At 45.1% G+C, this 13,997-nt stretch overlaps 1 protein-coding gene and 1 long non-coding RNA gene across 2 annotated transcripts; both read left to right on the top strand.

Annotated features, from left to right (window-relative positions):
* Positions 1–163: 163 nt before the first annotated feature.
* On the top strand, positions 164–1,859 carry LOC141367307 (uncharacterized). Its single transcript, XM_073872543.1, has 2 exons — positions 164–284; positions 654–1,859. Exon 2 carries the CDS (start codon positions 741–743, stop codon positions 1,842–1,844), a length of 1,104 nt encoding a protein of 367 aa, XP_073728644.1. The 5' UTR covers positions 164–284; positions 654–740; the 3' UTR covers positions 1,845–1,859.
* On the top strand, positions 281–7,645 carry LOC141367308 (uncharacterized). The gene is made up of 2 exons (XR_012371640.1): positions 281–721; positions 7,336–7,645. It is a non-coding gene; the product is annotated as an uncharacterized lncRNA (long non-coding RNA).
* Positions 7,646–13,997: the final 6,352 nt, after the last annotated feature.

The raw sequence follows: 13,997 nt of genomic DNA on the forward strand, positions 1-13,997 counted from the left end.
TCTGTGTTGACACTCATAGTGTGTTGTGATCATACAAGTGACTATGTGACCATTCTTAAGTGTAATATACTATCTTATTGTTACAGGAGCTGAGTGCCGAAGGCGGGGTGGATTTTGGTGGTGGTATTGCTTCACGAGTGCTGTGCTGCGTGCAGTGGTGTGCGTGTGTGTGTGTGTGAGTGTTTCCACACAGGTGTAGCCAAAATTGTGCGGTGCTGTGGAGGCCTATTAGTGCCCTTAATCCCTGCTGTCACGCCTCGGCTCCTGCTTTTACACCCATAGAGGTATTTGAGGATGGAGGTCACCCGTAGTACATCCTATTAAATTGATTGTGTTGTGATTTCATTGTGTGCATAATACTCTTTTTTATATTTAAAAAAATTTCTTACTTATTTTACCCACGTCTTCTACCAATTCTTTAGTACAGGGACCTGCGTTGCCTAAGTGCAAGTTATTATCTCTGGCCAAGTGCCAGGGTGGCGTAGTCGCTATATATATTCTATCAGCCCTCGGTGTGTCACGTCACATTCTGGCGTAGTCGGCAGGGTCGTGCTTATTTAGGCGAAGACGTGGGTATTTAGTAGTTTTTTTGTTAAGGTGAATTGTAATTGTTCTGTGTTTTTTTTGTTATTGTTTTGTGTTGACTGTTTTAGGCAAAGTGACAGCGTCTGCTGGATTGCGGTGAGCAGCTTTCTCTATTTTTGCGACCCCCGTCGTGGTGGTAAGTTGTGATTTAAATAATGGAAGAAGAACTTAGGGAACTAAGAGAATTGGTGGTGCAGTTGAAGGCAGACAATGAGCGTTTGCGTCAAGAGAGTGCTCTCGCGTTGCCTGGCTCCAGCACTTCATCTTCTCATGTGCCCGATCCAGAGCCGGTTGTGCCTCCTCCAGCTGTTGCTGGTGCCAATCCGTCGGAAAGATTTGTGTTTGTACCTCGTGACCGGAAGTGTCCACGGTTCAATGGTCGGTCTGGTATTGGCATCAGCGAATGGATTGAGGAGGCACAGGCCTGTATTCGGACCCGTCATTTGTCAGTAGGCGAGCAGGCGTTCTTTCTATTTGACCATCTAGAGGGGGAGGCCCGTGACGAGATCCGATATCGTTCGGATGCTGAACGAGGGGATCCAGAAAAGATTTTTTCTGCGTTGCGCGAGGTTTTTGGCTGCTCACAGTCCCACGTAGCATTGCAGGAAGCGTTTTTTTCCAGACGACAGTTGGAGGGGGAGAGCCTATTGGAGTTTTCCCTTGCTCTGATGGGTCTTATGGAAAAAGTTAAACAGCGGTTTCCTGGGGCGGTTTCAAATGCTCCATTATTGCTGCGTGACCAGTTTGCGGAGCATGTTGGTGATAATGCTCTCCGGCGTGAACTCAAGCAGTTAGTTCGCCGTCAACCAAATATCACACTATTAGAAGTACGCAGTGAGGCGATACGGTGGGAACAGGAGGGTTTGCCAGGGGGTGCGCGGGCTCGTAGCCAGTCTGTCCCGTTTTCGTATGGGATTCAATATGGTGTACAGGGGAATCAGCGCTCCGTTGCTAATGAGTCTTCGTCATCCGAATTGAGCGAATTACGAGAAATGTTAAAAGCTCAACAAAATCAGTTGAATCAGCTGACTCAAAGTTTCACCCAATTTCAAGGCGCACGTTCGCGTAGTCATTCCCCACGTTATGGACCGGTGGTTTGTAGGCGGTGCCATCAACCTGGGCATTTTGCCAGGGAGTGTAATTTGTCACGGCCTGCCAATTCGGCTTCTGAGTCATCTTCTAATCCTTTGCGTTATGATCATACCCCGGCATTATTAGGGAGGGGACAACGTCATCCAAGCCAGCCGTCGGAAAACTAGTGCCCGCCGGGCTGTTGAGCCACAGCTCGGCTGGGGTAATTAAGGGCTCGATGTCTCATTTAATGTCTGGCTGCCCACAACTGGTGGTCAAGATTGGGGGAGTTGGGGTGACTTGTTTGATTGACACAGGCTCTATGGTTTCCACTATAACCGAGAGCTGCTTTTTAAGCCATTTTGAACCTTGGGGTCAGGAGCGCCTAAAACTTTGCCAATGGCTCCAACTACGGGCGGCTAATGGGCTCGCTATTCCATATCTTGGTTATCTGGAATTGGATGTTGAGTTGTGTGGTAAGATGGTGTCAGGGTGTGGGATATTGGTAGTAAAGGATCCCCCTGGTAATACGTGTGCTCAGGTCCCAGGAATACTGGGAATGAATGTGTTGAGCCGGTGTTACCAGGAGCTGTTTGGTCGACATGGTCGAGCCTTGTTTGACTCTCCACCCGTAGTAGAGGTTCCTGATTTTGTGATGCAGGCTTTGCAGCAGTGTCACAAGGATACACGTCAACCAGGACTTGGACAGGTAGGGCGAGTAAAGGTGCGAGGACGTCATCAGTGTCATATCCCAGGTGGCACCATGAAGATTGTGGCTGCCACCTGTTCTGAGCAGTACTCTCAGGGTACAGTGTTGTTCGAGCCACTTGAGTCGGGACTCCCGGCTGGCCTTCTGGCCTCGCCTGCATTGGTGCCATCAGTTCGGGGTACAGTTTACATTCCAATTGTAAATGTAGGGGTGTTAGATGTGGTACTCTATCCAAATACACTGTTGGGTTCCCTACATGGTGTGTTTGTGGTGAGTTTGCCTCCAGGGGTCATTGAAGTGAAGGAGACTGTTGCAATGGTAGGTGCTCAAGAGTGTGTGTTAGAACCTTCGTTGCAGCAGAGGATCGACACTATTGATTTATCAGCCCTGGAGGGTAGGGAGCAGGATAGGGTTAGGGCCCTGTTGCAGAGGTATCAGTCTGTGTTTTCAGCACACGAAAGTGATTTGGGCTGTACAGACTTGATTTCTCATGACATTCCCCTTACTGATGACGTTCCGGTTCGGCAGCGGTACAGGCGCTTGCCACCCTCAGAATATGATGTAGTGAAAACACACATTAACCAGCTTCTTGATGCTCAGGTAATTAGAGAAAGCTGTAGCCCGTATGCATCCCCAATCGTCCTTGTAAAAAAGAAAGACGGTAGTCTACGCATGTGCGTAGACTACCGTCAGTTGAATTCGAAGACCAGGAAGGACGCGTTTCCGCTGCCTCGCATCGAGGAAACGTTAGATGCATTGACCGGGGCACGCTGGTTCTCCACCTTGGATTTGGCCAGCGGGTACAACCAAGTTCCAGTCACTGAGGGGGATAAGTCCAAAACAGCCTTCTGTACTCCATTTGGATTATTTGAGTGGAACAGGATGCCGTTTGGGCTTTGTAATGCTCCCAGCACTTTCCAGCGTTTGATGGAAAGGTTGTTTGGGGACCAACGGCATCAGTCCTTGCTTTTATACCTGGACGACATTGTGGTTTTCTCCTCCTCAGTGACTCAACATCTGGAACGGTTGGAGTTAGTCTTGGGTCGATTGAAGCGGGAAGGGCTTAAAGCCAAGCTGGAGAAGTGTGTGTTTTTCCAGGAACAGGTAAAGTATTTGGGTCATGTGGTATCCTCTCAGGGAGTAGCCACGGATCCAAGTAAGGTGGAGGTAGTGGCTAGTTGGGCCTGTCCAGCAAGTGTAACAGAGCTTCGTTCTTTTTTAGGGTTTGCCAGCTATTACCGCCGCTTCGTGGAGGGGTTCGCCAAGTTGGCAGCCCCCTTACATAAGCTGGTGGCAGAGTTTGCTGGGGGCAAGCGTAAAAAGGTAGTTGGTCAGGGGTTTGCCGATGCCTGGACTGAATCATGTCAAAAGAGTTTTGACACCTTAAGGGAGAAGCTTACCACTTCCCCTATTTTGGCATATGCAGACTTTTCTTTGCCCTTTGTTCTTGAGGTAGACGCAAGTTTTCAAGGGTTGGGTGCTGTTCTGTCTCAGGAACAGGAGGGAAAAGTTCGACCTATTGCTTTTGCCAGTCGTAGCCTGCGGCCCACTGAGCGCAATTCTGCAAATTACAGCTCTATGAAATTGGAGTTTTTGGCGCTTAAGTGGGCGATGACTGAAAAATTCAGGGAGTATTTACTAGGGCAGAAATGCATTGTTTTTACAGATAACAACCCCCTGAGCCATTTGACGTCAGCAAAGCTGGGGGCCACAGAACAGCGTTGGGCTGCCCAGCTTGCTGTTTTTGACTTTGAAATTCGGTACAGGCCTGGTAAGAGTAATGGTAATGCTGACGCCCTTTCGAGACAGTTTCCAATCGACAGTGGGGAAGTAGGGCAGTTTGTACCAGTTACTGTGCTTCCTGCATCGATACAACAAGCTGCAGGAATGGGGCATATGTATCAGGCAACTCAAGCTGCCCTGAAGGTTTTCCCGAGCTATTCTGCTGCTGATCTCAGGGCACTGCAGGAAGCTGACCCAGACATTGGGGGTGTGGGGTGTCTCTGGCGCAGTAAAAACTTTCCAGGTCCAGAGGAACGGAAAGCATTGTCTAAGAATAGTCTCATTTTGCTCCGTCAGTGGGATCGACTGGTAGAACGAGAAGGAGTTCTTTATCGTCGGGTATTCCGTCCCGATGGGAGAGAGGAAATCCTTCAAGTTCTTTTGCCGTCTTGCCGTCTGTGTTAAGAGCTGAGGTCTTAAGGGGGTTACACCAGGAGCATGGACACCAGGGCATTGAACGCACGACCGAGCTGGCCCGGCAGCGTTGCTACTGGCCTGGTATGTCCGGTGAGGTGGCCAGATGGTGTAAAGAATGCGAACGTTGTCAGTCTGCCAAGGGTGTGCAGCCAGTGGCCTCTAGTTTTATGGGGCACTTGTTGGCCTCTAGGCCAAATGAGATCTTGGCTGTGGATTTTACCGTGTTGGAGCCGACCAGTTCAGGTTTGGAGAATGTCTTGGTGATCACAGATGTGTTCACCAAATATACCCTGGCGGTTCCTACACGGGATCAACGAGCAGAGACAGTAGCCCAAGTGTTAGTGGTGGAGTGGTTCTGTAAGTTTGGGGTCCCCGGTCGTATACACTCTGACCAGGGCCGCAATTTCGAATCCTTACTAATACAGCAGCTTTGTGGTTTGTATGGGGTGGAGAAGTCGCGAACGACACCCTACCATCCCGCAGGGAATGGTCAGTGTGAAAGGTTTAACAGGACTCTGCATAACCTTTTACGCACCTTGCCTCCATCGAGTAAACGGGATTGGGCTGCATGTCTTCCGCAGGTCCTGTTTAGTTACAACACTACCCCCCACCAATCAACTGGTGAGTCACCATACTATTTGATGTTTGGCCAAGAGCCTCGGTTACCCGTTGACTTTCTGTTAGGTAAGGTAGAGGGGACTGCTGTGGGAAAGGTGCATGAATGGGTTGTGGAGCACCAAACTCGGTTGCAGGTTGCTTTCGAGGGGGCCCGTGAACACTTGAGAGTTCATGCGGAACGCCGCAAGGCACGGCATGACTCACAAGTACGAGATGCACCACTGGGGGAGGGTCAACTGGTTTATCTCCGCGATTTTGGCGTGAGAGGTCGGTCAAAAATCCAAGATCTGTGGAGCCCAGTGGTGTACCAAGTTGTGAGAGCCCCTACAAAAGGAGGCTCAGTGTACTCTATTGCCCCGGTGGATGATTTGGATAAGGTAAGGCAAGTACATCGCTCCTTATTGAAAATTAGAATCCAACAAGATTCTGGCGACGTACCTGCTCAGGACCCTGTCACTGAGGCCGTATCGGCGCAGGATGAGCAGGCACCTGAGGAGTCTGAACTGGGAGATTTATGGGTTTTAGTGTCTGAGACCCCAGTGATAGAGGAGGTTAGTGCCCCAGTAGACTTGGGCTGTGTAGATCCTCCCAGTGGTGAAGTGGTGGTGGCGGCCCCACTCAACTTGAGTCAGCCGGTTGGGAATGACCCAATTCAAAGGCCAGAGGGTTTGTATGATGAGAGAGTCCGCCGAAGTAGTCGAACTACAGCTGGTCAACATTCTAATGTCCACCACCTTCCGCGGTCAGTGGGGGTGGTGGGTGCTGAGGATGGAGCATCTAGGGCCATTTCAGTAATGTTTAGGCCCTGGGATTAAGTGATGTCCATCGTCGGGGCGACGATGCAGAAGCGGGGGGGAGATTGTGACAGGATTGGCAAAGCCCGTCCTGCTCTTGGATTGGTTGGTCGTTGTGTTCATTGATCAGCCTATCACTGGGCAGGGGGATGTATAAATTTGACTGCGAAGCAGTATGGTGTTATGCGTTACGCCCCCTTTCTGCGTCATCTCGAGTCGCCGGTCAGGTATGTGTTGGTTATGTTGGTTGAGGGTTTGTAGTGTGTTGTGTCTTATTAGTATTTTCCTTGTCTAGAGTGGTTTATTTGGACACACCTTGCGACTGGAGCTTGGTTGACGTGTTCCCTCTCGATAGGTAAGTGAAACCGCTATAATGCGTTTTCGTGTAAAGACTGCATGTGTAATTAGAAGGCGTCTGTTTGTGTATCGTTTGAAGTGAGTCTGCGGGAGACTTTAACAGTACCGACCGCTGCCTGATGTTACCCGGTGCCGTTGTGTGCTGTGAGATCTCTTTATTTGAGTGAGCCCACGGGTGCACAGAGGGCCGTGACGTGATTTGTGGGGAGATCGCACACATACGGTACGTGGTTTTAGAGTTTAACCGTGCTATAGTTCCAAATGTTAGGTTGTATGATACTGTTAATTCTATTATAGATCGTGTTGTCTCGTATCAGCGGCTCCTGTTTCCCTGTACACATTAATCCCAGATTGACAGAACGAGCCTGCAGCTTTCTGCCTTATCCTTGAATTTATCTGTGCTTCCGGATCGCTCATTCAACCGGTACGTGTTTTTAAAGCGTAATAAACATTTTGCATGTACACTGTTTAATGTGTTCTATTTTTAACTTCATTACAGACTTGTTGCGTCTATGGGCGATTAATAGTTGTGCAGTCAGGGCTTCGTGGGAAGTATCGTCCAGAGGCGCTGTTGCTTTGCCTGTAATTTAGTGTGTGTGTGTGTGTGTGTGTGTGTGTGTGTGTGTGTGTGTGTGTGTGTGTGTGTGTGATTGAAGCTTATTGAACGTGATTGTTTCTTTAGTTTTGTTGCTTTTCTTTTACTGTGATATTTGAGTGCTAAAGGTTGTTGTTTCTTTTTGTTTAATGTTTTTTTGATTTATTTTTGTATTTTATTAACTCTAATTTATTGAGTTAATTTGGTTATTGAAGAGGGATAATATCCCTCTTTTCCTTTTTGTTTTTGGTTTGTTTTGATTTAATTGATGTGCTTATATGTAAAGGGCACAGTGAGAAGTTAAAGGTGCCCCCCTCATCCTCTGTGTTGACACTCATAGTGTGTTGTGATCCTACCAGTGACTTTGTGACCATTCTTAAGTGTAATATACTATCTTATTGTTACAGGAGCTGAGTGCCGAAGGCGGGGTGGATTTTGGTGGTGGTATTGCTTCACGAGTGCTGTGCTGCGTGCAGTGGTGTGCGTGTGTGTGTGTGTGTGTGTTTCCACACAGGTGTAGCCAAAATTGTGCGGTGCTGTGGAGGCCTATTAGTGCCCTTAATCCCTGCTGTCACGCCTCGGCTCCTGCTTTTACACCCATAGAGGTATTTGAGGATGGAGGTCACCCGTAGTACATCCTACTAAATTGATTGTGTTGTGATTTCATTGTGTGCATAATACTCTTTTTATATTTAATAAAATTTCTTACTTATTTTACCCACGTCTTCTACCAATTCTTTAGTACAGGAACCTGCGTTGCCTAAGTGCAAGTTATTATCTCTGGCCAAGTGCCAGGGTGGCGTAGTCGCTATATATATTCTATCAGCCCTCGGTGTGTCACGTCACACTACTACAATATCAAATTGATAACAGTGCTGTTCAGTATTGTTATTATTATTATTTATACAACAGGGCTGTTGAATGATTGATTCTGACTGGCTGAGAAATGTTCCATGGGTGTTGATTATTTTTCAATAACCGCACACCTAACCTTTAAAATGTCTTAAAAATTGGCACCAGAGCAATATTTTTGGTAACCGCGGTATAAGCAGAATAATAGACTCTCTGAATTTTTGAATTATTTCAAATTATACCACGGGTCTGTTGAATGCTGTATTCTGATTGGCTGAGAAATGTTCCGTGGGTATGCATTAATTTCTGATTACCGCACACCTAACTTGTCAAATGTCTTAAAAATAGGCACCAGAGCAATGTTTGTGGTAACCATGATATAAGAGGAATAATTGACTCCGGTCCTTTGAATTATTTGAAAATAATGCACATTATTTGCACCGGTTGCACCAGCTGTGTGCAAGTTACAACGTAGCTTAGTTACAACGTAAATGGGCACTACATTACAACTTACGCACTACTAAATGTTTTTGTATTGCACCATTAAACTTAGTTTAAACGTAACAATACGGTGTAACTAAATATTTACGGAAGCCTCTGTCAATGAATAACGATTGGAATAAGATGTTATCCAGATTATATTACATCGATGAGCTCGTAATTAATTATGAAGAGCTGCAAGTTCTTCAACGAGTTTTCAAGAACTGTTTCAAGAATTTTCTGTGTATCCATCAATTAAAATAAGATTTAAAATTTCTTCCTGTTTATTTTCTCCTTCATGTGTGGGATAGATATTTTCAATTAAAAGTGTGATAAGTGTTTTGAGTTCGATAACATATGCTTTAACGTCTTTTTTAACTTTCAGTTTAGGCGAGTCAAGAATGAGTTTGAAATTATGTACTGTTCAGACTATTTTCTGTTTACCCATTATAAGGCTTGTGATTGGGTTAAGAAAAATAGACGTCATTCTATGCGACAACGCATTACTTTATGGAGAGCTTACGACCTACTAGCCACGTTCTGCCTTAAGAACAAATGGTGCAACCAAATAAAGTAAAGAGTTAGTTATAAACTAGCTAGTAGTTACTAAGCCTCTAGTTTGGACTTTACGTCCCAGTTTAAGTAAGAACCTACGAATGACTGGTGCAACCCTACCCTGTAGTGTAACTGCACAACGCGACCTACCACCTTGGCTATGCATTATTTTCTTATAATTCAATGGCCCGTCGTCAATTATTCCTTACATATATAATAGTTAGATTTGCTTAAATGGACCTTTTTTAAAATAATTTTTGTTAATGTAATGCAGTGTTTCACAAACTCCTTCTGCCATTTCCCACTTTGGAAGTACACTGCAAAAAATTATTTTCAAGAAAAAATGTTCTTAGTACTTTTGTCTTGTGTTCAGTAAAAATCTCTAAAAATTCTTAAATGAAGATGCTTTTTCTTGATGAGCAAAACGACCCAAGAAAATAAGTCTAGTTTTTAGACCAAAAATATCAACTTTAAGTGATTTTGTGCATAAAACAAGCAAAAAAAAAAAAAACTGCCAATGCGGTAAGCTAATGAATTTTTCTTGAATTTAGTGTTTAGGGAAAATGTTCAAGATTTTTTTGCTTCTTTTATGCACAAAATCACTTAAATTGTATATTTTTGGTCTAAAAACTAGACTTATTTTTTAAAGTTGTTTTGCTCATCAAGAAAAAGCATCTTAATTTAAGAATTTTTTAGATATTTTTTACTGAAAACAAGACAAAAATACTAAAAAAAAAATTCTTGAAAATAATTTTTTGCAGTGTAAAGACGGGTTCAGAGCCCCACCTGTCCCCAATCGCCCCAACAAAATGGTAATCAAGTAGGCTTTAAGTTGAACTGTTAAAAATTACTTAATCACATCAGGTTTTAAAACCTAACAACATTAAACACTTTCAATAGAGGAAAAAATCCAAATGTGCAAATGTATTATCACGCAATGTTTTTTTTTTTTTTTTTGGTAAGCAGTGGCTTCCTTCATGGTGTCTTGCTGTGGATACCCCTGCTTGTTCAGTGTTTAGGTATTGTAGAATCATGAACAGATGTTAGCAAGTTCCAATGATACCTTTAAATATTTGGATGTCATTCAGGGTTGTTTCTTTACCTCATTGATGAGTCTTAATGGTGCTCTTGGTGTCATTGACTGGGCGCCCACTTCTTGATAGAGTAGCTACAGTCCATAGCGTCTCCATTTGTAGATTGTTTGCCTAACTGTAGAATATTGAATGTCTAAAGTCTTTTAAAATAACTTTGTAACCCTTTCAGCTTTAAGTTAAGCAATAATTCTTGATCATAGCTCCTCTGAAAGCTATTTTTGGTGAGGCATGGCTCTCATAAGTGTCGTCTTCTTGTGCAGAGCAAACTCCAAAAGTTTAAGGGGGTTTTATAAGTAGCTGTAGTCCATAACTCCAAACGTATTATCTTAACCAGACTCCAGGTGTGCTAAAACCTGACTCCAATTAGCTTTTTTGAGGTCATTTACTCAAGGGTTCACATACTTTTTCCACAAACACTATGAGGTTTTTTGGTTGTTCTCAATAGACCTTATTCCCTGCTGCACTACTTCCTGAACTTCAGCCAGCTCCTTGTTTCCTGTCTGCCATTATTGGACAAACTGATTAATCCAGGTGTACCTCAGTAGTCACAACAACAATAATCAGACACACCTGGATTAATCAGTTTGTCCAATAATGGCAGACAGGAAACAAGGAGCTGGCTGAAGTTCAGGAAGTAGTGCAGCTGGGCATAAAGCGTATTAAAGACTTGAAATATCAGATTTTTTTGAGTTATTATTTTTAGACACATTATGTTTGTCTTGACTTAGATGAAGATCAGATCACATTTTATGACACATTTATTCAGAAAACTTTGAAATCCCAAATGGTTCACATACGTTTTCTTGCCACTGTATATGCTTTACAGGGTATGAAATATAAGAAATGTAATTTAAGAAGTAAACAATTGTAAAAACAAGGAACCAAATTTTTTTGTGCAGCATTTTCAATCACGGCATAATTGTAAAATAATGCACAGAATTATTAAATATTTAATTGTACATATTTTGAATATGTGAAATGCTAACTAAAAAGTTTAATCCAAAAGTGTTTCAAATGTAATTCTCACCACAGGTTTCTATCTAATTTAGAAATTGCATATTGCATTGTGTCATAAATGTATCTGACTTCAAGAAAAAATATATGTGGACATTGTCAGATGACAACTACGTTAACAAGAAAGTAAAACGAGTTATATTCTCAATTTTCATAGTGTCACACACGTGAGATACCAGGCAGCTACTGTTCATTTTTCACAGTCCTACATGCCAGCAGATGGTCTAATTAAACCACTGATTGAGTCGAATTCATCTACAGGCGTGTGTGTTGTGTCTGTGTGACCCAGAGGAAGAGAGCAGGGGTTTTGTGTTAACCTGAACTTACAGTGGTGATGACAGCAGTCTCAATCAATCCAAAAGAAGCTATCAGATCTCATCACAATGTCCTCCAGTCTCCTCAGGAGAAAGATAAGTGTGTCGCTCGCTACAGACCAGCTGCCCTTCTGTAATTACACATCTGACCTCTTCTATTTTCTTCATATCAATCCAAACACTGATATATATCGAAACAGCTTCTGCTCTTCTCTTATAGACGTTCACATGTAAAAACTGGGTTATTGAAAACCGATTCTTATTCAGAACCAATTCTGTTTTCAATCAGTTTAAAAAAAATTATACAATTATTTTGGGTTCCTAATGGCTCTTGAACATCTGATATTGTGGGTGGAACATAAAAATAAATAAAGTTTATCTCGCTAACTGTAAGTGTTATGAACTGTGAAACGGGTTAGATCCAAATGCAGGTTTATTGAAGAGTAATCCACAAACAGGCTAAAGTCAACCACCGGGCAAACATACACAGCATAGGCAATCCAAAAACAGTAGTCAATATATCCAGGCAAAGGTCAAGGCAGGCAGCATACAATCATAAACAATAAACAGGCACGGGTCAAAAACAGAAAGGCACAGAACAGGATAACAGGATAAGCACTCAGTATGCAGACAGGCTAACAGTACTTCGCAAAGTGAATGAGTTCTGAGTGAGCTATATAGTCCAGGTAATTATAACAACAGGAAACAGGTGTGGTGCTGATCAGTCTAGTGCATGGGATGATGGGTAATGAAGTCCTGAGGGTGATGTATGGGAGAAGCCTCTGCAGGCCAGCAGAGGGAGCCATGCTGGCTCTCATTACAGAGCCTCCCCAGGAGTGGATTCCAGACACTCCCTAGGTAGAAGCAGAGGGTGGTGGAACAGGAGGTGGTATGGTGGACCAGGTCCATGTAATGGCAAAGGGCTAGGAAGCCAGGGCGGAGCCGGCAGAGCAGGAAGCCAGGGCGGAGCCGGCAGCAACCGGAACCTAGTAAGAGGGAGAGAGCAGAGAGAGGCCCTCTGGGCCAGGTTAGATAGGGCAGAGAGTTCAAAATCAGCCATCTTGGACCAGGCAGAGAGTTCAGGGAGCTCGGGATCAGCCATCTTGGGCCAGGCAGAAAGTTCAAGAAGCTTGGGATCGGCCATTTTGGGCCAGACATAGAGTTCAGGGAGCTCAGGAGTGGCCATTTTGGACCAGGCAGAGAGTTCAAGGAGCTCTGGGGTAACCATGTAAGCTGACCCTTCAGCCGTGACCGGAAGTTCAGGAGACTCCGGTTCAGACCTCTCAGCCGTGGCAGGAGGTTTAGGAGACTCAGGTTCAGACCTCTCAGCCGTGACAGGAAGTTCCGGAGACTCAGGTTCTTGGCCTTGAGAGACCTCTTGTGGAACAGTAGAGCAGAAAGCAGACCACACACACCACAGAGCCATAGTAAATACCGGAAACACAGAAGTCAAAGAACATACCTCGGGCACCATAGGTTCCACGGATCTGGAGACCACTGTACTTGAGACCACCCCACTAGGAACACCAGCTGCCCGCACTGACACCAGTGGAGTGTCCACCAGACTCGAGACTAGCCGTTTGGTCCGGAAATTCACCAGTAACATTGTACAGGCGGCCATCTTGTGAACTGGCTCAGGTGCGGCGGCAGCCATCTTGTGAGCTGACTCGGGTGCGGCGGCAGCCATCTTGTGAGCTGACTCGGGTGCGGCGGCAGCCATCTTGTGAGCTGGCTCGGGTGCGGCGGCAGCCATCTTGTGAACTGGCTCGGGTGCAGCGGCAGCCATTTTGTGAACTGGTGCAGGCATGGCGGCCATCTTGATAACAGGTGCAGGTATGGCAACGGCCCTCTGGGGAACAGGTGTAGATATGGCAATGGCCCTCTTGATAACAGGTGCAGGTATGGCAGTAGCCATCTTGAAAACAGGTGCAATCATGGCGGCGGCCATTTTGGGAACTGGTGCAGGCCTTGCGGCCCTCTTAGAGAAGGGTGTTCTTCTGATTGCCATCCTGGACATAGATACAGGCATGGTGGCATCGATTTTAGGAACAGGGACAGGTATGGTGGCGGCCATTTTAGGAACGGAGACAGGCATGGCTTCTGCTGGCTTTGGCAAAACAGACATGGCAAGGACAGGACTGGACAGAGTAAACGTAGTGCATACAGGCGTCTGTGGGTGGTCTGACTGCCCAGCCCACGGAGCCTGATGCCTACTGCCCCCTCCCAAAAAATGTTTAGGAGTGGCGTCCACCTCCACTTCACCCACAGTGAAGGAGGACCCACTCAACAACAATGCAAAGTCAATAAAATCTTGAAAAGACTCAATTTCCCGACTGTTGGGCGTGAGGTAGCGTAAATTGTCATTCAAGCCAAAACGAAAAATGTCTTTCAGAGCTAAATCGCCAAAGTTCACTCGATAGCTTAGATTAAGGAATTCCTTCACATATTCCTCTATCGGACGGTTTCCTTGGCGTAGTTCTAGCAACAAACTTCCTGGGTCCATATTGGGTGTGTAATTCTGAAATGGGTTATGGTAAATACCTGTAGAGTTGAGTTTGGATTTGGCTGATTGTTCCATGGTTGGTGTAAAGAAATCGACCGGAGTGGATGAAGTAAACCGCTGGATCTTGTGTGGCGAAGTATTCTGTTATGAACTGTGAAACGGGTTAGATCCAAATGCAGGTTTATTGAAGAGTAATCCACAAACAGGCTAAAGTCAACCACCGGGCAAACATACACAGCATAGGCAATCCAAAAACA

This window comes from Misgurnus anguillicaudatus, chromosome 10 (genome assembly GCF_027580225.2).
Source record: "Misgurnus anguillicaudatus chromosome 10, ASM2758022v2, whole genome shotgun sequence".
Taxonomy (NCBI): domain Eukaryota; kingdom Metazoa; phylum Chordata; class Actinopteri; order Cypriniformes; family Cobitidae; genus Misgurnus; species Misgurnus anguillicaudatus.